The following is a 25,496-nucleotide window of genomic DNA, read 5'->3' on the forward strand; positions in this document are numbered from 1 at the left end:
TTCAAGTCAAGCATGGAGAAAAAAACAGAAGTTCTAGTACGAACGGAGGGGTTTCTAGAAACCGTTCCCTTTATCGATGAAGATGATTCCCAATCAGGGGAATCTAATTTTGATTTAGCTCAGTGCAGCATGATAAAACCAGATAAAATAACTACTTTTCCACAGACTTTTACAGACTGTGGCCCTTCTCACTTGGCCCGTGACTCAACTGATAGGAATGTTAGCTTGTGTCTTAAACCAAACACTGATAATAACGTCATACCTGTGGCAAAGACACACTGTTTCCCAGAGCCAAATACGACATCTTCAGGGTTTTACACTGATCTCGGGACGCTAGATGGCAAAAAGTTGGTTGAGCCTCCAGCTTCTTCCTTCATAGATCACTGCCCTTTGACCCCTGATTCCTTGATGTCTGAGGAACACTGCAGCCCATTTTTACCCATCAGTGATAAAGGGATAGTAAACAGCTCTACGCATAAGCTTTCATCTCCTGAATCTGTCATGTCACTTGGTGACTTCAGAGAAATGCCATCATGCACTTCAGAAGGTAAAACAAAGATTTTACCATTCCGTCTTTTGGAAAACAGTTGTGCATTTCCATCAGTGCCCAACAGATGTAATTTACCAAAAGTCGAATCGAAATACAGTGAGAAAATGCCTTCCTCTTATATACCACATGCATGTGAGCAGAAACCTTGTGATACAAGAGAATTCCCCATATCTGAGGTTTTACAGCCCTCTTGCTGTCTGCCTTGGGATAGGTATGGACCCTTAACCCCTGACTCTCAACAACCTAAACATTATCCAGCTGTGTCTGAAGTAGCAAGCTTCATGGGGAAGGGCAGAGCACTCTCACCTGTGACATCAGATGATGAGTTTTTTAGTGGCATTGTCTCTCCCGATAGAAAAACCTTCTCACCAGATTTGATTCCATCTACTCGTGGATCACAGTGGGATTCCCGACCCTTTTCACCCGATTCTCAGTCTTCTCAGTGCAGCTTTTCATTCCTTGAACTTGTCTACTCAGAACGAACCCGCTCCCAACTTAGGAGCCAATATTGTGATTATTTTTTATTGTATTCAGGAGGAGACCTAACAACACCAGCACACACGTCTGAAGGTCACAGTGTAATTATTGATGAGCGCATGTTTTCTGCCAGTTCTTTAGCTAAACAGTTAGATTATTCTGATTACTGTTCTATGTCAAATCATGAATTCATTACAATGACTAACTGTCTCCCATCAGATTATGAGCTTTCAATTTACAAAACTGAAGAATGTGTGAATGTGGCAGATTCCACAAAACCCTTCTCACTACCATATGAGGAATGGTCAAAGGAAAAAAGCTCAGATACATCAGAAAGTCTTGTACAAATAACTGATTTGAATGATGAATCTTTTAAACATTCAGATGTCAAGGTTACACATCAGAAGCACTCTTCAACTAAAACAGCGTTTATTTTCACTTCGGAGGAAACCTCATGTCCCAAAGCAAGACAGGAGAAAACAGAATCTTACGTTACTTACTGGTGTTCTAAACTTGGGCCACAACCTTTTGAACATTTTGCATCATTAGATCAGCACGGCCATAATGCATTTAATGAAAGACGAACAGAATTGAAAGAAAACGAAAACATTATTTGTTTGAATGAGAACACACCCACATGTGGCTCTTTCTCGGATCGAAAGCAACCACAGCATTCCTTAAACGATTCTAAAGTTTCAGAAGAAGCACCTGAAGCGATGGTGTTTGAGTTGGTGAAAAGACCAAAGTACGATTTCCTTTTTCCTAATGAGGTTCAAAAAAGAGCTTCCTTTGGAAAACGAGAAGGCGTCAACGGGGACACGTTTTCAGCCCTGGAGTTTCAGACCCCAGACCGGCCCACTTAATGAATTATTATTAAAATCATGTTGGAACTTTATATGTATAGTCTACAAAAGCACACTACTCGGTAAAGCCTTGTAATTCAGTGCAAGAAAGAGTTGCTTTACAATGTAGGTTTATTTGAACATCAGTGCACATCTCCAACATTGTTCTTTACAACACATTCTCTAACAATATAACAATCTACCTTCTGTTCAAACAGCTGTTCTGAGATTTTCAAACCTTTAAAATGAAATGACTCAGCACTCCCTTTTACACTTTTTCCAGTTTCGCTAGACTCACCTGCACACAATTAAAATAATCATCTGTAAAGCTTTAGCACATTTGATATGGAAAACACATTTTTGTAACCAATTAAAATATTTTCTATGGCAAAATATGCAGGTTTATTTCATTTTACTTTCATTCTAATAGCGATCTGTTGTGGGCTTTGTGCATTTACTAATAAAAATACAACAGGTCCCTACTATTATTTGGACATTAAAATTATTATAATGAAACTAATGTTTGCTTGTTTGCACATGAGTTGGCTCACCTTCTATCCCAACAGGAGCAATACCCTCAATGCTGGCTCCTGGCTCTTCTTCTGACACTACATTGTGTGAAAATGGTCACAATTCAGCATTCATTTTCCTTTTTTACACGCTTTCTGATCAATGCTGAATCATCTAGCATTTTAGAACACTTTCATATAGAGCCAGGATAGTTTTCATCATATAAATTTTAATAATATTCAGTTCACTGACTCAATAAGTAATCCTACCTGTACATGTTCGCTTTGGAATGGTGGGTTTCTGCCTGGTGCTTATTAGGCCTACTGGATCTTGTGTTTGACTCTGAGGGGCTACAAGACAGTTTGGTGGCATCAGTCACATCATACTGTTAATTATATTACATAACGTTATGTCATGATGCCATATTATTCATTATTTATGCTTAATTAACTTGAATGGTGATTTGCAGCCGGTAAAGTTTAACATCTTGACTTGCCTTACCCGTTTTATCTTCATTTGAAGTTAAAGACCGCAAGCTTGTTTGAGAAAAAAAGGTGCTCATTTTTGCACATTTAGCTGCATCTGTTTCCAGCGCTTTCCTCTTTTTAATTCTTGCCTTCTCCGCGCCACCCTTGCTCTCTCTACTTTCCATCTTTCCGTCAACTGCGTGGTCACGTGGTGCGCACAGACGCATATAGGGGAAAAAGAAAAAAAAACGAGCTGCAACCTGCAGGTAGAGACAGCCAGAGACAGCCGGGAGGAGCGTATGAGATCAGCCCGGCGGCCTCAGTGCCATGACTGAACACCGGCACCAAAAAATAAAAATAAAATGATAAAAAACAAAAACGAGAGCACCGGCCCATGCGGCCCAAACATCGCGCGGCCCACCGGGAATTCTCCAGACCCTCCCGATTAGCCACTCCGGGCCTGGGCGTCAAAGAAGGAGATAGACTTTTTAAAGTTGGCAAACAGACTGAAAAATGTAACAAAAAACTGGATTCAGCTGATTCCCTTCCTGCAGGGTTTAAGACGTCGACACTTGAGACGGGGACGTAGGCACTTGCGGGGACACTTGAGACAGGGACTTAGGCGTAGACATAGGCACTTGCTGGGACAGTTGAGACGGGGACGTTGACACTTGCGGGGACACTTGAGACGGGAACGTCGACACTTGAGACGGGGATGTCGGCACTTGCGGGGACACTTGAGACAGGGACTTAGGCGTAGACATAGGCACTTGCTGGGACAGTTGAGACGGGGACGTTGACACTTGCGGGGACACTTGAGACGGGAACGTCGACACTTGAGACGGGGATGTCGGCACTTGCGGGGACACTTGAGACAGGAACGTCGGCACTTGCGGGGACACTTGAGACGGGAACGTCGACACTTGAGACGGGGACGTCGGCACTTGAGACAGGGACGTCGGCACTTGCGGGGACACTTGAGACGGGAACGTCGACACTTGCAGGGATGCTTGAGACGGGAACGTCGACACTTGAGACGGGGATGTCGGCACTTGCGGGGACACTTGAGACAGGAACGTCGGCACTTGCGGGGACACTTGAGACGGGAACGTCGACACTTGAGACGGGGACGTCGGCACTTGAGCCGGGGACGTCGGCACTTGCGGGGACACTTGAGACGGGGACGTCGACACTTGAGACGGGGACGTCGGCACTTGAGACAGGGACGTCGGCACTTGCGGGGACACTTGAGACGGGAACGTCTACACTTGCAGGGATGCTTGAGACGGGAACGTCGACACTTGAGACGGGGACGTCGGCACTTGCGGGGACACTTGAGACGGGGACGTCGGCACTTGCGGGGACACTTGAGACGGGGACTCACCTGCATCATCATTCGTGCCCTCTACAGGACCGCTGACGTGTGCAGAAGTTGTGCGAGGTATTTCTCATGAAAAACAAGCTGGCCCATTGTTGGGCCCAGGAGGGGTTTCTTCTTCACAGAGCAGCCCTACTTGTTTAGATGATTGTGCATCAGAATTAAGACCAGCTTCTCCTGGTTCAGAGTCTGAAAGTGACGTGAGAGCCCTTTGTCCAGAGTCACCTGTTCTTCAGTGTTCTGACTGTGTTGTAGAATTGTCAGGCAGCAGGTCAGTCACACCAGAACCTACGTTATCGGACTGGGAAGGCAGTGTGCTGTGTCTGGAAGCTCTTTTTAATGATGACTGGCCAGAGTCCCCACAATCGTTTGGATCTATTTAGCAGCAGGACATTTTCTCCAGATTCTGACATTGACCTGTCTCTCTTGAATGACTGGCTAGCTGATTTTAGAGCATCCTCACCAGACTCTGTGGCATCAGCTGAAAGTCAAACTTTGTCTACATGTGATTGACACTGTAACTATTACTTACAGCATTCAGAACATAGATCAACATCATCTTCCACAGTCTCAAATAGGGAGGATTTTTACTTTGGTCTCAAAGACATGTTTGATGAGACCAGAGCAGATTCACCTGACTCCCTTCCTTCAGGGTTTGAGGTCAGACGTCCAGGTGAAACTGCCTCCTCGTTGCTAATGCCTGCAAGAACACTGACGTATGCAGAAATTGTGCGAGGTGTTACTCATGAAAGACAAACTGACCCTTTGTTGGGTCCCGGTTCATCAGAAATAATAGAAGTTTTGTCTTCACAGTAGGAACAGAGCAGCCCTACCTCAATAGATGATAGATCACCAGAGTTCAGACATGCTTCTCCTGGTTCAGAGTCTGAAAGTGAACATAGAGCCGTTTCTCCAGGCGTACCTGTCCTTCAGTTCCCCAACCTCTGAAAGGACATTTCTTTCTCCATCGTCACAGACAAATTGCAATCCTCTTTTCATTTCTAACCCCTTCTTTCCACCGGACGCAGAAAGCAGCATAAAGGCGCTTTACCTGCAAGCTCCCTTCCTACCAGGAGCAATTCTGACACGAAACGGGAGCGAAAGCATTCCACACAGCTGGTCCTGTGAGGTCACAAAATCACGGGAGAATTGCAATACCACACGTGACTTCGGAAGTTACAAGCAAGGAGAACAGAAGCTTCATGAGTCCAAAAAGGTCTGTGGCTTATTTTCTGTTCTGTTTACCTCTGCTACAGGGGTTTAACAGGAAATGACATACGCATATCTGCATTAGACTTTTATTCTGAATGTTCTCAGATATTTTACACTGCTTCTTGTTTTACTTCCTTCCTGGCCTGATCTAAACTGCAGAGTTTTCTGTGTTTTGGAAGTGTAGCACATAAAAATACCCGAAACGTAATGATAGTGTCCCTTTGCTGCTGGGACGCGTCCAAAACGTGGAGGGAGACCCGTCCACTACGGCAGCTAACTCCAACGGAGTACAGTTTGCGGCTATTTTGCGATGCTATCTCGTCTTGTGGAAAGAAGGGCTGGGTTGTATGATCCACTATACAAGAAGCAGTGTTCTCCTCATCTTTCAAGACCTTCTCAAAACACCCAGTTAAAGTCAGTACTTGATTAAACACATTTCAGAAACACATTTTCTAAATGGTTTCATATTTTTCACCTTGAAATAGTTTTGTCAGTTTTTATTTTTATTCTTTTTTTCACATCAGCAAACCGTGGCTTTCCCAAAAGGTTTCCACAAGTCTAAAATCCAAATGAAATCCCTTTAAAACATGTTAGTGGGGAAATGTACGGTGGATTGAGAACACCTGATTTGTCCTGCGTTCAGACCTAAAGGATCTTTATCTTGGCTTTACATTAGACATATTTATTGGAGGACACTTTTAAAATCACAGCAATACTTTAACCTTCCTAAACCCGTAGAAACAACAAGAAAATGTCTGTGATCACATCCATACAAAGTACATTAAAAACATACTTTAGGTTTTCGGTTTCATCTATTCTTTTATTTTGTGACCTGTGCTTTAATAATTATGTTTAAACAGCTTTTACCTTCTGTGATTTGCATAGTTAAGCAATTAGACCTTCAATTCATAGTTTAAAGCATTAGTATTTAAAACATATGAATTATTAGAGCATAAAGAGAGTCTATGTGAGCATCCAGTTAGACATGAAGCATAATCTCTAAGCTTGTAATTTTGGATTTTCAAATAAAGAGTGGTGTGTAATACCTAAAGATAAAGATTTGATCTAAATAAACTTCATAAAACACTGCAAGGTTCAAGAAAAAATCAGTATTTTTAAACAAGTTATATTAGATGTAGGGTTTATACGTTCACAAAGTTCTTGGCACAAAATCACTCGATCGCACCTGCTTTATTGTTGAAAATTTCATTACCTTTTACATATGAGCCATTTCAGGGCTCTGTCACTAGAATATAAATAAACAATTGCTGGCCACGCCCACCCATCCCCTGATAGGCTGCTGGATATCTTGTAGATTCAGGAGGGGTTTGGAGTAGAGCTGCTGCTCCTCCACATCCAGAGCCTCCCTAAACACTGATAGGTGAGGGGTGGTTCTATGCTCATTTTGCTTATTGTGCCGTTACAGTAAGGGGCATTTTCAAACACTAGAAACAAAGAATTTCTGAAACCAAAATGTGACAGGAAATAGAAATGTAACTGAGAATAAATAGTCTGTCTTTAATTTTTAGCTACATATTTAGAATTTCTATTTTTAAAACAAAACCTTAAACGTCTTACCTTGTAATGGATGTTGGTTTGTCTCGGGGAAATAATACTATATATAATATATCTGAATGCTCCCTTTGCCCTGGAACTTTTCAAGAAGAGAAGAAATCAGTGACTGAAAACCACTAAACTCAAACTGGGGTTGTTTATTCTTTGTCCAACACTAATGACCTTTTTTCTGTTTGGCCTCTTCCTTAAACACTAAAATGTGTAAAAGTAAATCTTATCAAGCCGTCCTTCATCAATCAGTTTTGCAGCGGGTTAAATTTTTTGCCATCTGAAGAAACAAAAAGCGGTTTTCTCATGCTGTCAAAGCTAAAGACCAAGCAAGGGAAGGTTCGATGAGTTAAAGACCCCCGGTACATGAACCAAAGTGCGTGAACTCATGATTACCTGCTCAAGATTTGTTTTCGAGATGTTCAAAGATGATGAGATGTCCACGGACATCCAAAAGAATCCTTGGTGTCGGTAAGACAGCACAAGCTCTTGCTTGTTGTGGGTGCTGTGCTGGTTTCAGAAGCTTCGTAGGGTGTGACAAGGCTGTCATACAGTGCTTTGCAAAAGTCTGGAGTCCCTCATTTCTTTATAATTTTCTTACAAATGAGCCTTATTTAATTATTAAAAATGTTTGTAATTGCTCTGCATCCTTTCTGAAGGCCTTTTGTTTTGGGTTATGGGGGGCGGGTTCTTTGGCTGTTTTTGTTTTGTTTGTGGGGGGGGGGTATCTCGAGTAATGAGGAAAACTTTTCAAACCCCCTCAGAGACCCTAAAAATCTATTGAGCAAGAACACAAACCTGTTGCAGAAATGTGGCTCTTTGGGAGGAAAATGTGATGAAATCAGGATAAGTTTGAAACTTTTGCTTGGTACTGTAAAAGCTGTGAGTAATCTAGGTGCTTCCCTGGCATCTAACAACGGCTTTATTGCATGTTGGCATTGAGGGTCAGGGTTAAAAAGGACCACGACTCAGTCTCAGGACCGGGGGCTCCAAGAAGCAGGCCTCATCTCTTAACTCTAATGAAAACAATTTCACCTTCAAATTCAGCTTCATTATCATTTATCGGCCTTTGTCAGACGGGTGACCTGCCTGTCAACCACACCTCCATGCCGCCATCTTGAGTGTATGACTGGCGTTGCTAGGGGAAGCCACAGCTGAAGTTCTAGCAGCACACAAGAGTCAAATGGATAGATGGATAAATAGAACAAGGACATAAGCATCTCATATAGGGATAAACTTGTCAAGGAGGCTAGGAATCGATTTTTTATAGATTGTCTACAATCGACAGCGTAGATCCCTACGACCTCAAAGAGAACAAATGGAGCTCTGATGTTTCATTACTGCAGAAAATAAATTACTTGAGTAAGCGTAGCACTACTTCAACATAAAACAGTAGCCGTCCAAAAACACTACTCCACTAGCAGTAAAAAATATTTAGTGAAAACACTATTTGAGTATTCAGTAACATCAGATCTGATCATTTTCAAATGATGTCATCTTTCAGACAAAAACATAAGGTCGTGGACGAATTATAGTATTTTAAAGACTAAAAAGAAAGAAATTCTAAAAATAAAAAACATAATAAATTTGAAGCAGAAGAAAGGCTTTTCTACGTAAATGACTACCCCCTCTGCAGTCAGCTGCCCTCCATGTTTGGCCCAGGTTTGGGAGAAATAGCCCAATAGCCCAAAAACAGACATTCAGTCAGATCGCTTACAAGAAAATTGCCTTTATGAAAATGCTGCATGCAAACACACATGTGGGGAGATGCGGTTTGGTAATATTCCTTCCGGCCCACGTCCAACACCTATTTTCCAATCAGGAAACCGGAAAAATCTTATGTTGTTATCAAGTTTTTGCTTCTCGTAATTGTGTGACCTGGCATAGCAGCCCTTCACACAACACGAGTGTACCAGTTTCTGCAGGCTTAGAAACTCACAACACACACAAACACACACACACACACACACACACACACAGACCGATGCTTCTGTTGTTCATACACCCAGCTACCCCATCATGCAACGCTCTACAGCACCCGATGTGTCATCTGACAAAGACCGATTATTCATTGAGGTCAATGTTTAATTTTACGTTCATGCCTTTGTAATCTGCCTGTAAATGTTAATATTATCCTAATACTCACATGTATGCATGGGCTAAAGGTTCTGGACCGACTTGAAACATTGACCAGTTTCAAGAAAAAAAGCATGTTTCACTTAAACCTACTTATTTTCACCGGTCACCATTTTTATTTGTAAAATGTTTTATTTTTTCCATCCCATTGTATCATTTCTTTCAGGTTTCATCTGCATCTTCCAAGATAAATCTTTCTCAATCACCAAAAGGGGAAAATGTGGCCTTAGGACTAAGTCACGGTTTACCACCTGAGACACATTTAATGGCAGCTAAACTAGAGTTACCTCCTCCAGCTACCTTGGACTTCATTAATACACAACCTGACGTCAAAATGACTGGTCAAAGCAGCTCATCACTAACAGAAGAAGAACGGCTCCAATTGCGAGGACAAACCAAAGACTCTGGAGTAGTGAAGCAAGAAATCCAAGACAGTTCAAATGTAGTCACCAGAAAATCTTCTGACTCCCCTCCAACTTCACCGGGATCTGGTTCTCCTCAGCTGGATCAGCTTCTGTCTGATTTAAAGGAGATGAAACTCAAGTTTAGACCAGAGACACTTGACTCCCCTTTCTCCGAGCCTTTTGACGAAAGCTCTGAAGAGGAGGAAGCTTATATGTTTGAAGAGCTTTCACCTGAGGATCAGTCTCCAACAGAAAAAAGTCAAAGCAGAACAGAGGTGGCTGCAGCAGGTGCTTTTGAAATTCAAAACGCTAACCATGAAGCGATAACTCTACCTACGGAAATGCTTTCTGCTTCCAACTCTTCCCAAATTGAACCATCTCTGAGCTCGTTCAAGCAGGCTGTGAATGCCGCTGAAGATTCCACGCCTGGCGAGACTTTGATGTCTACTTTTGGGGGAGATTTTAAAAGCAGTATTCCTATAAGTCAGGGAAAGCCAGGCTTACCTACCCAACATGTTGACTCAAAGAGTGCGACAGCAAAAACATCTGCACGGATCTACAAAGATCAGGATTTATGGGAAACCTGTCCTGAATCAGTGTCACCCCAGTCTGATTTTACTCCTGGTACAGTCACATCTGCAAGACATCTCAGCTTTGAGGAGCTGATCCCATACAGATCCTCTCAGAGCCCAGAGGTACCTTCAGATGAAGTTAGGCCAGGAACTTGTGAGCGGCATGCTGAAGAAAACCTGAGTCCTGTTGGTTTTAAGGGGTTTGCCTCTCAGTCGTCTTTATTCCAACAGACACCTGAGATGACTTCCGATGAGGAGTACAGCATTCCACTTGGTAGAGCAGAGACTTCCTCTGACTCCGTTAACCACGTCCACACCCCTAAGAGGCCTGCAGACTTTGAACATTCTGACCTGGAGTCGTACTTCGACTGCAAACAAGGAGTATCTGATTTTTCAGAGCCTGAACTTGATGGAGCTGATATTACAGCAAGATTAAAGGAAGGTCAGATCCCAGATGAGCTGAGCCACAGTGGAAGGCAGAAAAAGGCGAGTCAGAAAATGCTGCTGTCTTCTGGGAGCGAAGACTACGAAGATGCCCCTTTAGCTCTTGATTATCATCACCTTGTGCACGAAAAGAGGGAAGCATCAGAAGAAGAATACTCTATGAGCAAAACGTCACAACTTCCTGAAACAAATGATACTGTCAAATCTCTGAGGAGGGTAAGATGAGGCCGGGTAAAATTCTGCAAGGTTTTCCTCCAGGGCTGAGCATTACCACTGACTGTTCCTGAATGTCTGCTAACCTTTTGGCCAAACGGATTGGATTTAAAAGTTAACACCCAGGATTTTATTTCTAACTCAGCATGTCACTTTGCTGCTTGGAATGAGCCGTGTCGCTCAGCAACGACATTGGCCACACGCTTTCCCCTCTTTTTACTTAGCAATAAGTGTGATAATTATTTCAGTAAATAAAAGCATGATGTGTTTTCCAACAGCCGTTTCCATCCACTGAGTTTCATGCTGGACCTTCCGATGTAATGTGAAATTTCACATTGGAAAGTGCACCATTCTGCTCTGTCCTCAGCTTGCTTTGCTGCAAATTCATCCTGTCTGAACACATTTGTGTCGCCTGGTCAGGAGATCACCGCAGAGCTCGGGTCCATGTCAGAAAGTTCAGATGATGAGTTTTTGACCACCAGAATAATACGAAGGAGAGTTGTCATTCAGGTATTGGTCTTAGCATGGTGTTCGGATGTAGCACGAAAACAAACTCCTCTCTGTCTCTCAGCTAACTGAGTTTAGTCCTGTTAGAACGAGTAACTGTGCGGTTAAACGAGTAACCTGCCATTTCATTTGCAAAGATGGCTGAAGCTCCTCGGGTGTTTTATGCTGCTGTGAGCACGCTTTTGCTGATTTATTTGACAGAACTGACCCCTGGAGTGTCTTTGAGCTGTTTCCCAAACTCCTCATTTCTCATTCTGTGTGGTACTTTCTCTCTAACGTGTGTTCATCTAAATGTGATCATTGATGAAAGATGAACAAACTATAATGTCTGGTTCTTTTGTTTTCCTTTACAGGCTGATGAAATGCCTGACCTCCCCAGTCAGTTAGTGAGTGAGGAGAGGTACAAGGACGAAAACGGACACATAGTCATCAAAAGGGTAACGCCAGACTCTGTAGATGCTGTTAAAACATTTTGTTTCCCTCATTGTTTGTATACAGTGATCCCTCGCTACTTCGCGGTTCGTTTATCGCGGATTCACGACTTCGCGGATTTTTTCTTTGGAGCCTTATTCAAGGGAAATTCGCCAGTTCGCGTTATTTTTCACCGATTCACGGAATATCGAAATATCAAGAAATTCCTGATTTTTTTCATCAATTTCATCATAAAATGTACATTAAAGGGTGGTTTGTTAACAGTACCATGTAAAGGGAGGGTTTTAAAAGTCTGAATACTGAATACGTACCTGTTAAATAAATACTGTAAATATGATGTCCCTACTTCGCGGATTTTCACCTATCGCGGCCAGGTCTGGAACGCATCTACCGCGATAAACAAGGGATCACTGTACTAACAAATGCAGCACAATTAGAGCCCAGATTAGTTTGAAATCATCGTCAGATGTTTATGTTTACGTTTATGTATTTAGCAGATGCTTTTGTCCAAAGCGAACTACTGATGAATGGTAATTAAATAAATCACGTAATATGATTTATAATCAAGATCAAACTCAATAAAATATGACATCCATTAAAAAATAGCAAAATGCAGCTTTTTGCATCATTTTTAAATCATTTTCTTGAGCCAGTGTGTGCTAAAATGACCCTTTACAGGGTTAATGAAATGTTACTTGGACCCCCCACCGCCCTCTGTGGCCAAAATATCCCACGTGCAACTTCAGAGTGCCGGTCCGGTCTGTTGAAAAATGGAACTGACATGCGTGACACTGCAGTCTGCTTCCAGTGTTGTTCCTGCATGTTTTAGATCATCAATACAGTTGATTTTTTTTTTTTATTTTAGTGATGAATCACTGCTTTAAGGAAGGCTGAAGAGACATTTCAGCTGTTGGATTTAGGTGTTAAAAGACAAACACATGGTTCGGTTTGGCGCTTGGTTCTACAAAATGGACACTAGGGGGTGCTAAAAGGAAGCCTAAACTGCCTATTCTCCCTTTAGGATCAGATTTATAATAAAGACAGAACATTTGGCTGTTGCAGTGATCATTTTGACAATAATTTTTATTTAGTTTTAGTCTTTTAACTAAAATTTTCTTATTTTAGTCAAGCATTAGTCATCCAATTTGTTTTAGTTTTAGTCTTACCGTAAATCCTCTAATACAGGCCCGGGCCTGTATTTGACTCAAGCTCATCAAGCTCCAGGCCTTTATTGGAAGGAGGACCAGAATTAGAGGCAGGCCTCTATTTCTATTTGAGCAAAATGAACTAATGGTTCGCTGGAGTTTTTGACAATTAAAATTGCGCCCACATTTTCAAAGTTAAACACATTTCTTTTAACAACGGTAGTTTCTGCTTCAGCCCTCTCCCCCCTCCCCCTGCGCAGCGGCCGCAAACTCACTGTTGCGCCTGCAGCCTCTCGGAGTTCCTGCTGCTCTAAACATTAAAATAATTATTTCATTTTCTGTTCCTCACTTCTGATTACCTTCAATGGTGTCTGTTTGTTGCAACCACCAGGTACAAAAACTAATTTGTTTTTATTTGACTATTTTTCTGTCCTGCCTGTTTATTATCTTCCTGCATCTCCTCTCAATCCTAAAGAGAAACTGCAACCTGGGTTCATATATATTCACCTTATGAGTTACCTTTGAACTGCAGTTCTAAAAGATCTACCGACCGCAAAAACAGCGGAGTGCTTGGTGGCCGCATCAGTTAGGTGCGTCACCGAGGACAAAACAGGTGATGCGCCCCGATCCACAGCAGCGAAACGCATCAGGCACAAATAAAAGAATAAAAGACAGAAAACATAAAAGGAAATGAGCCGACATGAACGATTGTGTGTTAAATTAGTTTTTGAGGTGGCGACACCTGATCTGATAATGTTACTGTGGCCGTGCTCAGGACGCAGATGTCTGGAGCGCGTCAACAATTAGAGCTTTGCATGCGCAAGCTGGTTAAGGTTAGGATGGGGGTGAGGGGAAGGTTAAATTGCAAGAGGGTAAAGGTCACAATTAGGTTAAATGTCCGTTTTACGGCGGGTGTCAGTACCGACGCTCTGGCACAGCGCGTTGCCTCCCGACGCGCAGGAGCTTGTCACCTGCTGACAGCAGGCTGCTGTCTTTTCCGTGGACTGCATCTTGCCGGTCATTATCACGTGACAGCGACTCGTCGATGACAGGCATAAAAAGTCACTATAGAGCGGTGAAGTCGACTAGTGACTAGTTCATATAACCCCTGCTACTGCTCCCCAGAGTGTTCTGCAGCATAATCAGCACGTTCTCTTTGAACTTAATATCAAATTTTCGTCTCCGCACGGTTAAAGTTACCCTCGCGGTCTATCACTGGCAAATCAAAAGTGAGACAGATGACACAGATGTAGGGCCTTACATGGACAAGCACCATCTTACATTGGTGATCTTCTTAGTCCCTACACCCCCAGCAGGTCCCTGAGGTCCAGTGATCAAAGCCTACTGGTTGTGCAGCACCAGGCTAAAGACCAAAGGTGACAGATCATTTGCTGCTGTGGCCCCCAGACTCTGGAACTCTCTCCCCCTGAGCCTGAGATCAGTGGACTCAGTGGTCTCCTTTAAAAAGCAGCTGAAGACTCACTTGTTCAAGCTGGCTTTTGTATGACCTTCTTCACCACTCTCTCTTTATTCTGCTCTCCCCACCTATTCCACCTTCCTCAGGATCCACTGATTTCCCTCTTTCCTGTTCACTCTCTCTCTCTTTCTTAACATTTTTTCTTTTAAATTGCAATTGTCTATTTTTGCTCATTTTAAATATATTTTTAAACATTTTCTAAGTGCTTTTTTATATTTTTACAATTTTTTATATTTTTTGTTTTTGTGAAGCGCCTCGTGATTTTTATCTTGAGAGGCGCTATAGAAATGATATTTTCTTCTTCTTCTTCTTCTCTCAGTAAACTGGACTCTGATTGGTTCTTTTCTCATCCAGTCCCACCTGTTCTATTAGCTGATTACTGCTGTTGTCTATTCCTTGATCTGAATCAGGTCATCAGCTAAATAAATTGTGTTTAAAAAAATCCATAATCTTGCTGTTTTGCTGCTGAAATGAATTATTTCCTAATATGTGTGACATGTAGCCATTTATATTATGAATGCACACTTTACGTTGTTCAGGTTACACGAAAAGTCATCCGCAAGTGTGTTTCATCCGATGGTGTGGAGCGTGAAGAGATGTCAGCTGGAGATGTGCAGGAGTTCTTCGCTCCAGCAGACGGAGACAGGTACTCCAAAGTGGTGAAGAGGACTGTCATAAAAAGTGATGGAGACCACACCGAGGTACGGAATAGTCATTAACATCCTTTACTGAAGAGATCAGAAACCATAAGGCAGGGGTGTCCAATCCTGGTCCTGGAGGGCCGGTAACCAGCAGGTTTTGTGGTTTTTCTGCTTCAAAACGCTTGGTTAGCTGGTTGAATCGCCTGTGCAGCAGCTCATCAGGCTCTGCAGAAGCCTGTTAATCACCTGCTGATTGAAATCAGGTGCGTTGAAGCAGGTTAAAACGAAAACGTGCTGGATACCGGCCCTCGAGGACCAGGATTGGACACTCCTGCCATAAGGTTTGCCACAATCCATGGAATAGATTAACAGATGTGGTTTTGTGTTGATCTAGGTGACATTTGCTACACATGAAGGTTTCCCTTCATCCAGTCAACAAGCAGCTACTTCCTGTGAGCTCAGTCGGACCGACAAAGCATTAGTGGAGGGTGAGCGAACGATGACTACTCATGGTGATGCATCTTTATCAACTGACCTCCCATCAGCCCAAGATGACTTCAATCAGGTTTGTTAGTAACTTCTTTATCAGCATTCATTCAACAAGATGAGTCCAACCAAAAACCCGGGACACGGTGTGTGTGTCAGGGCCTTTTAAAACTAAAAATACAGGATTTACACTGATTTATAGGGCATTTTGTAATGAGGTCGTGAATACTTTACTTACAATCAGATCACGCACAATGAGATTCACATCTTTTCTTATAGGATGAGATGTGGCAAACAGACAGTGTTAAGCCGGGCGTACACTGTGCGACTTTTTCCCTCGTAGCACTCAGCTTCAGCTCAAACTGTACGACTTCCTCGCAGGGCAGGTCTCACGAGCCAGGCGCTCACACTGCATGACCCAGTTCTCGCATGCAACCTGACTGCTCACGCTGTACGTCTGGTAGCACCACGTCGGCCCTAAAAATATGCTAAAAATAGCAGTTTTTACTCAACACGTCAGACTTTTTTGTCTCCTCTTGCCTGTTGTCCTTCGGGAGTGCTGCAGGAGGACACACAGGGATTTATGGGGGTTGGATGAGGAAAACGAAATAAAGAAAGTAAATCTGTGTTTTGTGATCAGTTTAATTTGACATGAACACGACAAACACGCTTTCTTGACAATCTTTGTGAGTAAAAAAAAAACGTGTAGAAATAAAAACGAACAACGTGTGTTATTAGGGAAATAGCGAGCGAACGGTGTTGATTCAGGATTGCGCATGCGCCGTGAGTGGTTCTGGTACTTTTTGGGTCGCAGCTGCTTGCAGCGCCGCTTCAACCGTGCGATACCCTCACGAGGGACGAGCAAAATATCAAACACGCGAAGAAGTCCGTACGAGCTCACGATTGCTGATGGGTAGCTGGTCACGTGGTGTTAATCGCCTCTCGTAACCCCCTGTACACTACACGACGCTCGGCGCAAAACTCGCCCCGATCTTGTGGATTCTCGCACGAGTGGAAAATCGGCTCAAAAAAGTGAAAAAGTCACACAGTGTACGCCCGGCTTTACACATAGTAGAGTGATCCACTGAAAGGGATGCCCTGTCCACCTAGTGGGAGGGTCGATGGTATGGATGATGTATGTAGGAGCTTGTGGCCTTTTGGACGTCCACCAGGGGCCAGGCATGTGCTTTATGTGCCATTATCTGTTTTTCTATATAAATCTAGTTTACTGAAGCTACTGAATCATGGTCCTTTTTGGAGTGTATTAGAGACAAAGCTAAAACATGTCCAGTCTGCCCTCCCCTGGGAACAAAGAAAGCCAGGGCACGAGGTCCACTCGCTGGAGGACATACGACAAGAACGGACCCAAAATCTAATTTTTTGGGTTTAAGGATGCACCAGCTCATGTTATATTCGCTCTGTTTGAGCCCAGTGTTTCCTTTTTATCTCGTGTTGTACATCTTCTTTTCATATGTTGCATACTTATATAACAGGACACCTTTGCAAAAGAGACTTTTTCTCAAAGGATTTCCTGGTTAAGTAAGGGTTTAATAAAGAATATAAAATAAAATAAAAACAGTCGAAAGCAGTGACTTTTATTGATGAATGTAACTGGTGTCCCACCTTGTTCAATTAGCGAAGGGAAAACTAAAAATTCACCTGAAAACAATTCTTACCTTAAGTTTACCTCCTCGCATTATTATAGTAACACCTTTAAATGTTTTATGGTATGATGTCATTTCCTGTCACGTTTACAAATATTACAGCACATTATACTGTTTTGTTTACTTTATTAATATTGAGAAGCATCATTGCAAACTGTCTGTGCCAGTTTTTTTCCCCTTGGGGGGGGGGGGGGGGGGGGGGTCTCATCGACATACAAAGACTCATATTCACAAGTCTCCATTTCTCCCCATCACACCACCAGGCACTGGGTTATCTCTGTGGTTTGAGCAGATCAGAACTCCCTCCTGTGGTAGAAACAGAGACTGTCAGAGAAAATGGGACTGTGATCAGAAGGTGTGTGTGTGTGTGTGTGTGTGTGTGTGTGTGTGTGTGTGTGTGTGTGTGTGTGTGTGTGTGTGTGTGTGCGTGCGTGCGTGCGTGCGTGTGTGTGTGTGTGTGTGTGTGTGTGTGTGTGTGTGTGCGTGCGTGCGTGTGTGTGTCTGCATGCGTGCGTGCATGCGTGCGTGTGTGTGTGTGTCTGCATGCGTGCGTGCATGCGTGTGTGTGTGTGTGTGTCTGCACGCGTGCGTGCGTGCATGCGTGCGTGTGTGTGTGTGTGTCTGCATGCGTGCGTGCGTGTGTGTGTGTGTGTGTCTGCATGCGTGCGTGCGTGCGTGCATGCGTGCGTGTGTGTGTGTGTGTCTGCATGCGTGCGTGCATGCGTGCGTGCGTGCGTGTGTGTGTGTGTGTGTGTGTGTGTGTGTGTCTGCGTGCGTGCGTGCATGCGTGTGTGTGTGTGTGTGTGTGTCTGCATGTGTGCGTGCATGCGTGCGTGTGTGTGTGTGCGTGTGTGTGTGTGTGTGTGTGTGTGTGTGTGTGTGTGTGTGTGTGTGTGTGTGTGTGTGTGTGTGAGTGTTTAATAAGCATGTGAAGCTGGATGAAGGTACATTTTGCTGTTTAGTGTGTTTTCATGTTTTGTTCAGAAAGGTGTTGCACATCCTCACCAATGAACAGTTACTAGTTTTAACATCATTGCCTTTTTATGGTACTTTGCAACGAGAGATAAGCACAATAAAAGGAATGGGGTCTGAAGTCACTGACTAAAAGGAACTATTAGGGCTATTCAAATCCGGGCCTGGAGGGCCAGTATCCAGCACGTTTTAGTTTCAACCCTGCTTCAACACACCTGGTTTCAATCAGCAAGTGATTAGCAGGCTACTGCAGAGCCTGATGAGCTGCTGCACAGGTGATTCAGCCACTGAATAGCGTGTTGGACCAGAGAAACCACTAAAACGTGCTGGACACTGGGCCTCCAGGCCCGGAACTGAATAGCCCTGCCCTAGAAAGGCTATTAATCTTGCTTTTATCTTTTTTTAAGATTAATTAGCATCAAATGTTGTTATTTTTTTCATCAGCCATCCAACCAGTTTCAAGAGAACAAAGATGCTACAGTAAACAGCTATTGCCGTCCCACCGCTGTTCCTACCCGAACCACAAAACTGTTAAGTGCAGTTTCTGGTCAGCAGAGGGCGCTGAAAGCAATAGATTTTAGTTTTGTTTTAAAGTTAAGGTCCCATAGGCGTCATCACACACTGATGAAATTCATTTCTGCATTTGACCCATCCCCATTGAGGGGAGCGGTGAGCTGCAGCGGTGGCTGCGCTCGGGAGCTATTTGGTGGTTTAACCCCCAATCCAACCCCTTAAAGCTGAATGTCAAGCAGGGAGGCATTGGTTCCCATTCTTAAAGTCTTTGGTATGACCCGACCAGGAATCGAACCTCAATCTCTCAGGGTGGCCAGTCTACCAGTACGCCACTGAGCTGGTCTGTTGATGGAAACCCTATTTTTGTCTGCAGTTTTTATTAATTTAAATAAATATAATAGATAGAGATGAATCAATCATCAATCATGAGGTCTGATTTGTGTTAAATATGAGATTTGCAGGGAGAGCTGCACTTTGAGGTGTTTGCTGTGAATCTGATGCATTCAGCTTGAGATTATGTGTGAATTTTTTCCAAATCATCATCCTTTTTTTTCCTTCTCTAACTGATTTGTCTTCAGGGCCCGCATGCGTAAATCTAACATCCTCAAACAAACAGTGGTGAAGGGAGATGGACAGAGCCGACAAGTCCTCCCAGAGCAAGTGGACACCCCCAGAGCCCGTGATCTCCTGCAGCAACTCCACCCGCTCTTTCACCGCTGCTACGAACAAGAAGAAAACAAAGAACAAAGAGTAGAAGAATAAGGAACTCTCTCCCCTTCTCCCCCTGCTCTATCCACGCTGAAGTCCCTGCTGATCCTATGCATTCTCCACATGCAATCCCAGTGTACACCTCAGAGAAACCAGTTTTCCCATTTTAGCCCTGGAAGATGGCATTGTTGTTCTCGTAGACGAGTTTTTTCTGTAGTAATATATATTTCCGAGTTTTATTTTTGATGTTCTTGTGGAGGTTTTTTTTTTGCCTTTTTTATGACCAAAGAAAGCCTTCAGTTGTTACCCTGATTAATTTTACTTTGAATGTACAAATCTTAATTTTGTCTTGAACATTTGGTAGATAAAGAATAAAAACTGTTCAGATCTAACTCACAAACCTCAGACGATGAGACAGGATTCCACTTTGCACTGGCTCCGAAAACTGAAACCATTTCCTTTCTGCTTTTTGTTTTCATTGGTTCAGGCGATGATGTCACTAACAGAAAAGCTGATTATGCTAACAGCTGCTGTCGTGTTTTGTGTAGACTACGTGTACTCTTGTCTTTGATAATGATATATTATCTATAATCAGAAAAAGCTGTAGCCTAGGATTAATAATCACCCATCTAGTAGAAAAGGCATGGCTAATCAACGTCTGTCAGTTTGATCCCAGCTTTGACATTTAAACGTTCCTTTCCCTCTCTGTTTCTTTTTTTTTATTATGTTTTATTTATTTATTTAACTCCTGTTGTATGGATGGTGAATGTGACTAACCAGACTTCTGCAGTGACTGCTGGTTTCAGTACTTTATCTTTAACAATGTGTAAACTTTTGTTTAGAAATGTCTTTTTTTTAGTTGCTCAAAATATATTTTAGACTGATTGTTTCTTTTTAAAAGTCCTCAGTTTGTCACCGAGTAACAGAACAATCACAGCTGTTCTACTGTTACATTTCTTTGTGAAAAAGTAATCAGGTGTTTCCTGTTTTATTTTAAACTTTTATTAGTTCACATTTTGGATAAGACCGTGTGAGCGAGCGTGTGGTGAAAGAGAACGTGTGCTGTTTATTTTACACTGACTGCTTTTGCACTCTTGAATGTGAGGCGAGAACACCTCCACGCTTTGTGCACAGGTTATTAGGTTCTGCAGCGATACTAAAAGCATCCGAGTAAAAGCTCAATAATCAGTTTTACACAGCTCTGTTCCTTTATGTACCCACCACGTGTATTTACATCACTTCTCACTTTCTTTGCCATTTAGAAAAATGTCAGATGCAAATTAGGCAAAGTTCACTGTGACAGTATGCTTTTAATTTGAAAGATCAGCATCCCTTTTCTGTGATGACAGTTACATATACATATACAGTACATATATATATATAAATATCTTCGAGGGCATGTGTTACTGTATCAGATTTCAAAAAGTAAATACAAACCGGCTGCAGTGTATTTATGGCTGATAGAAATAAAAGTCTACCAATTTATGGTGTCGGTTTTGTTACGTCTTGAGTTTAATTACCAACATTTTCTTAAAAAAAATGAAATCATCAAGTAATTCAGGGGATTATTTGTGATTTATTTATTTTTTTGCTGTTCTGTGGCTCTTTGCAGGTTGTGTGGACGACACATTTTCAGCTTTAGTTGGTCCCAGATTTGGGGCCATGAAAAACCTAGAGAGCGACATTGAAGTGACCTCCAGAAACCCACTTACATTTTAAAATGTGGCATTTATCACAATGATGTGACATAAAATTGGTTTGCGCATCATACACATATTTGTGTTGGTCAGAAAGTCCTAATTGGATTTGCAAGTTTTTCATGAGGTTGAAAGGCTTGGTTACAGTTACTGAGTAACTTCTAGCATTCTTCCCAGTGCTAACAGTTAGCATCTATTGTGAGCATAGCCAAACTTATTTATGTTGAGGCAATTTGTACAGTTAATAGCTATTCCTGTAGCTGGGTTTAATATCTTTACAAAACAAAAAAATTACAACAACAAAAAAAACCTAGTAACCAGCAACGCATCATTTCTTGGCGAAGTAACCAATCTGGGCTGCGCAGTGGTTAGGGCTGTTGCCTTGCAGCAAGAAGGTTCTGGGTTCGCTTCCCAGCCTGGGATCTTTCTGCATGGAGTTTGCATGTTCTCCCTGTGCATGCGTGGGTTCTCTCCGGGTTCTCCGGCTTCCTCCCACAGTCCAAAAACATGACTGTTAGGTTGATTGGTCTGTCCAAATTGTCCCTAGGTGTGTGTGTGTGTGTGTGTGTGTGCATGATAGTTGGTCCTGTGTGTCTCTGTGTTGCCCTGCGATGGACTGGCTCTCTGTCCAGGGTGTACCCCGCCTGATTGCCCGTTGACCGCTGGAGATGGGCACCAGTCCCCCCACCCCCCTGCGACCCTGCGTGGACAAAGCGGGTTCAGAAAATGGATGGATGGATGGAGGTAACCAATCCAAAGCCATTCATCTGTTTACTGATGTGGAAATAGTAAGGCGTTAGATTAGTCATTACTGAAAAAAGTGGTCATTTTAGAATAATGTGTACTGGCATCACTGGTCACTAGCATAAATCAGTGATTTGTGTGTGTGAGTGAATAACTGATTGTGTTGTGAAGCGCCTTGGGGGGTTGTAGAAACCTTAGAAGGCGCTATACAAATACAGACCATTTACCATTTGTGAGTCCATCTCTGTGGGAAAAATGCCCTTGCACTCCTATTTCAGGAAGTTGAAGAGAGCCAGAGGAGTGGGGAGCAGAGCACGATAGGACTTGGGGTTTTACTTCCTAAAATTCAGACATCTCACCTCTAACAGCTAACAGCAACACAACTCTAGCACTGACTGTTTGCTTTGCAATGTTAATGTTTTCTTTTCACAAATAACACAAGCCTGAAGGGAGTTCTGCCTGTCCAGTCGTGAGCCAACATGGGCGAGTCCATCATTGCTAATTTAACAAAAAGACGTGCTAATGTCGCTGGCTTTTCTCATCTGAGTGTTTCCCCATGTATTTTCCAGTCAGTGTCTAATGCATGAAACAGAGGTAGGAGACTATTTTCACATTTAGACGGCATGTGGAACTCAAAGTGACCCATCACACCTCAATAATAAGTAGAACACGGTTTCTCAGTTCACGTAGCCTTTAAACACATTAACTGCATCAATTTTGTGACATAAGGCGATGGAGAATGAAGCTTTTAGAAGTGGTTTAGGACTTTAGGACAGTTTGTTTTAATTCTGATTATGTATTTTAATCATGTATAAGGAGAGGAATTAACATCACAGCAGCGCCACACTGTTCCTGTTGATAGAAGACAACTCATCAAGTTCAAACTCATTTGTATCTATATTTATTTTTTAAACATGTTAAGCCATCCATTGCCATGCTGGCAATAATTACACAACATATGAGGAGTGTTGCATTGCACTGACATCATACTTTGGTCAAAATGAACATTTATCATGTTTTTCCCCTCAGAAAAAAAGAAGAGACAAACCAACTGGAAATAGCAAACAGTGAGGGACAACGTGGACGTCATTGTCCCACCGTGGTGAGACCACTGGCTAGCAGAAGCACTGATCAGCGAGGAAGACATCCCATCATTGTGATCGGACCTCAGCATTCCAACAGGTGTTCGCTCCACGGGGCTGAAATCCCAAATCCTTACTTCATTTTATAATCGGCATCTTCTCTTTGCAGCTGGCAAGCAACACACTGATGTGACACGAATTTTAGAATGACAACAGAAACGCGACACACACAGGCACACGACACAAGTACAGAGTGAAGAATGAGCTTCTTGTTTTTGTACAAAATCATGAAGGTGCTTCCAGGGTTTCGTTTTACTTGTTTCCTCCTGTTTAACGTAAGGTTCTGATGTTTGTGCCGGACGTTAACCGGAATGGTGTCCTTATTTAAAACTTCGTCTTACAGCCTTTACGCCCTTGAAACCGGAGGACATTGGAAACATTTGCAACGGGACCGATGCGCAGCAAGAACAAATGCAGACAGACATGTCAGGGACTGACAAATTAAACAGCAGATTTTATAGTTTCTTACTTGTGGTTGCCCCCTCCCCCACCATGCACTACACAATAGTCTTTAGTTTTCATATGTTACATATATGCTACATTCTCTTATTTCTTATTTCACTGATATAAAGGCAAACATGTCAATGCAAAGTGGAAGCGGATCTGCTTTTCTTAATATTTAAATTAGTACTAGATTAAAATCTGACCATTGAAACAGTATGACTTAGCTCATAGCAAACAGAAATGTAGCTCATAACTCAATTTTGCTCCATTTTACATAAACTTTGAAGTCATGTTAGGAAGAATAGCAGTTTAAGAGTTTTGTTTGTTTTCAGCAATCACAATGTACTGTATATACATCACCAGAACTAAAGCAAGCTCCATGTTTAAGATTCTCATTCTTCAAGAGTTTTAAGGTTGCACACACAGAAATACATGTAAAAATACAGAACTAATCCTTTTTTGGGAGAGGTTACAGTAAATCTTTAAACATCTGTTTTATATTTAAAATGCATACCAAAACTGTTTTAGAAAACAAACAAACAAATAAACAAAAAATGTTCTTAATATGTTTGTTTCATTATGTCCAAATACGGTGTGCTGCCACCCGGTGGTGGTTTAGAGAACAGTTCATTCGTAAAATGTCATAACAGTAAAATGTAATAATGCTTGTGTCCTGTGCAACATCATGTCCTTACAGAAAGGGTCAAAGGTCTGAAGGGCAGTCAGGGGGTTGGCTAGTTGACCGCTCCACTAGATTTGCTGATAGGATTTAGTTTCTTTCCACAACAATGATATTCCATTAACTGCAAGACAAAAAGAGCACAAAAATAACTGGCAGATCACTGTTTCACAGAGTTTAACATCATAGTCTAAACGGGCCACTCGGTGGTTGCCGATGGCCATATCTATCACTACTGCACTAGTGTCAAGGCAGATGGTCTCACACCAGACTACTTTGGTCTACAGAGGAGATTGTGTTTGACATGCCCAAATCATTAGCCCTCCACCGCTGTGCTTGTGAGTATACACCAAACATGGAATTGTGCATTATGGGTAAATATTTCTGTTGTCTCATTTATCCAGCAGACAAAATGTGGTTCATTCAGTTGAAACGTTCCTAAAGTCATGCTGCCATGTTCTCTTTACAGAGAAGGTGTTTTCACCTGTAACATATACAAATAAGCTGCACTTGCTCAGTCTTCCTCTAATTATCCGATCATCGCCTTTAACTGAGCTCTGTAGGTTCTGTAAAGTCTGCAATGGAAGTCTTGGTTTCATTCATTTCTACAGTTTATCTGAGAACAGTCAGATGGAGATCACTTTGGAAGGTTGCCGGCTGTCCTAAACGTTTTAACTGGTGAATAATCTTTGACTCTAGGATGACGGAGTTCTAATGTTTTGGAAACGACCTTCGGCATTTCCCAGAAGGATAGAAAGCAACAACTGCCTCTCTAAAGGGATTTTCGGTGTCCTAACTTCCTCTTTGGCATTGTGTAAACATGCACCTTTACGCTCCAGACACACCACCAAATGTCTGTTTTTACAAAGTTGATCACACTAAAATATCAGGTCATTAACACCTGCAGCTAGATTCCCTCTTGAATTAAACAAAAACAACAAGAAAATATTTATTCTTTCACTCCAGCTTTTTCTTTTTGTTTTAACATTAATTTGATGCCATCTGTGTTTTTGTGCACCTGACAAAGATCATTTATATGGTTTATATCATTTTTAACAGGGTGGGTGTACTTTCTTTTTAACACGACTCTCAAATTGAACAAATTGTTACAATAGTGTTTCTATTGGGAAAACTGGTTTCCATTCATTTATACATGTGTAAAAGGACAATAGTGTGACTGTGTGCTTGAGTGTGAGTGGAGGTAGAAAACACTTGAAGCTGAGGTGTGTAGTTTTAAATGTTTAAAGTATATTTCATATCTAACCCTGTTCTATTACCGTAAATCCTCTAATACAGGCCTGTACTCAATTAATGGCTAGGTATCATATTTTGGCCGGTGTCGGAGTCGGCGGAGGTGAATAATGGCCAGTCTCTTATTGTGGCCGGGTGGAATGTGGTAACAAGCAAGTACGGGGGCGGTTGTGTCATCGTCTCACTTTTGATTTGCCAGTGATAGACCGCGAGGGTAACTTTAACT

At 42.4% G+C, this 25,496-nt stretch overlaps 2 protein-coding genes across 25 annotated transcripts in view; one reads left to right on the forward strand and one right to left on the reverse strand.

The window, feature by feature from the left end:
• ank2a (ankyrin 2a, neuronal) overlaps window positions 1–19,589 on the forward strand; it is a 110,709-nt gene extending 91,120 nt beyond the window's left edge. For all 17 annotated transcript variants that reach the window (XM_070553790.1, XM_070553791.1, XM_070553796.1 and 14 more), the window contains 5 exons: window positions 11,629–11,712; window positions 14,869–15,030; window positions 15,365–15,535; window positions 17,384–17,475; window positions 19,184–19,589. In XM_070553790.1, the coding sequence (XP_070409891.1) occupies window positions 11,629–11,712; window positions 14,869–15,030; window positions 15,365–15,535; window positions 17,384–17,475; window positions 19,184–19,367 (693 nt within the window). In that variant the 3' untranslated portion in view covers window positions 19,368–19,589. The remainder of the gene's footprint in view (window positions 1–11,628; window positions 11,713–14,868; window positions 15,031–15,364; window positions 15,536–17,383; window positions 17,476–19,183) is intronic.
• A 4,326-nt stretch (window positions 19,590–23,915) lies between these two features.
• Window positions 23,916–25,496, reverse strand: part of camk2d2 (calcium/calmodulin-dependent protein kinase (CaM kinase) II delta 2) — a 101,330-nt gene continuing 99,749 nt past the window's right edge. For all 8 annotated transcript variants that reach the window (XM_054751569.2, XM_054751567.2, XM_054751564.2 and 5 more), the window contains one exon: window positions 23,916–24,143. In XM_054751569.2, the coding sequence (XP_054607544.1) occupies window positions 24,140–24,143 (4 nt within the window). In that variant the 3' untranslated portion in view covers window positions 23,916–24,139. The remainder of the gene's footprint in view (window positions 24,144–25,496) is intronic.

This window comes from Nothobranchius furzeri, chromosome 7 (assembly GCF_043380555.1).
Source record: "Nothobranchius furzeri strain GRZ-AD chromosome 7, NfurGRZ-RIMD1, whole genome shotgun sequence".
NCBI lineage: Eukaryota > Metazoa > Chordata > Actinopteri > Cyprinodontiformes > Nothobranchiidae > Nothobranchius > Nothobranchius furzeri.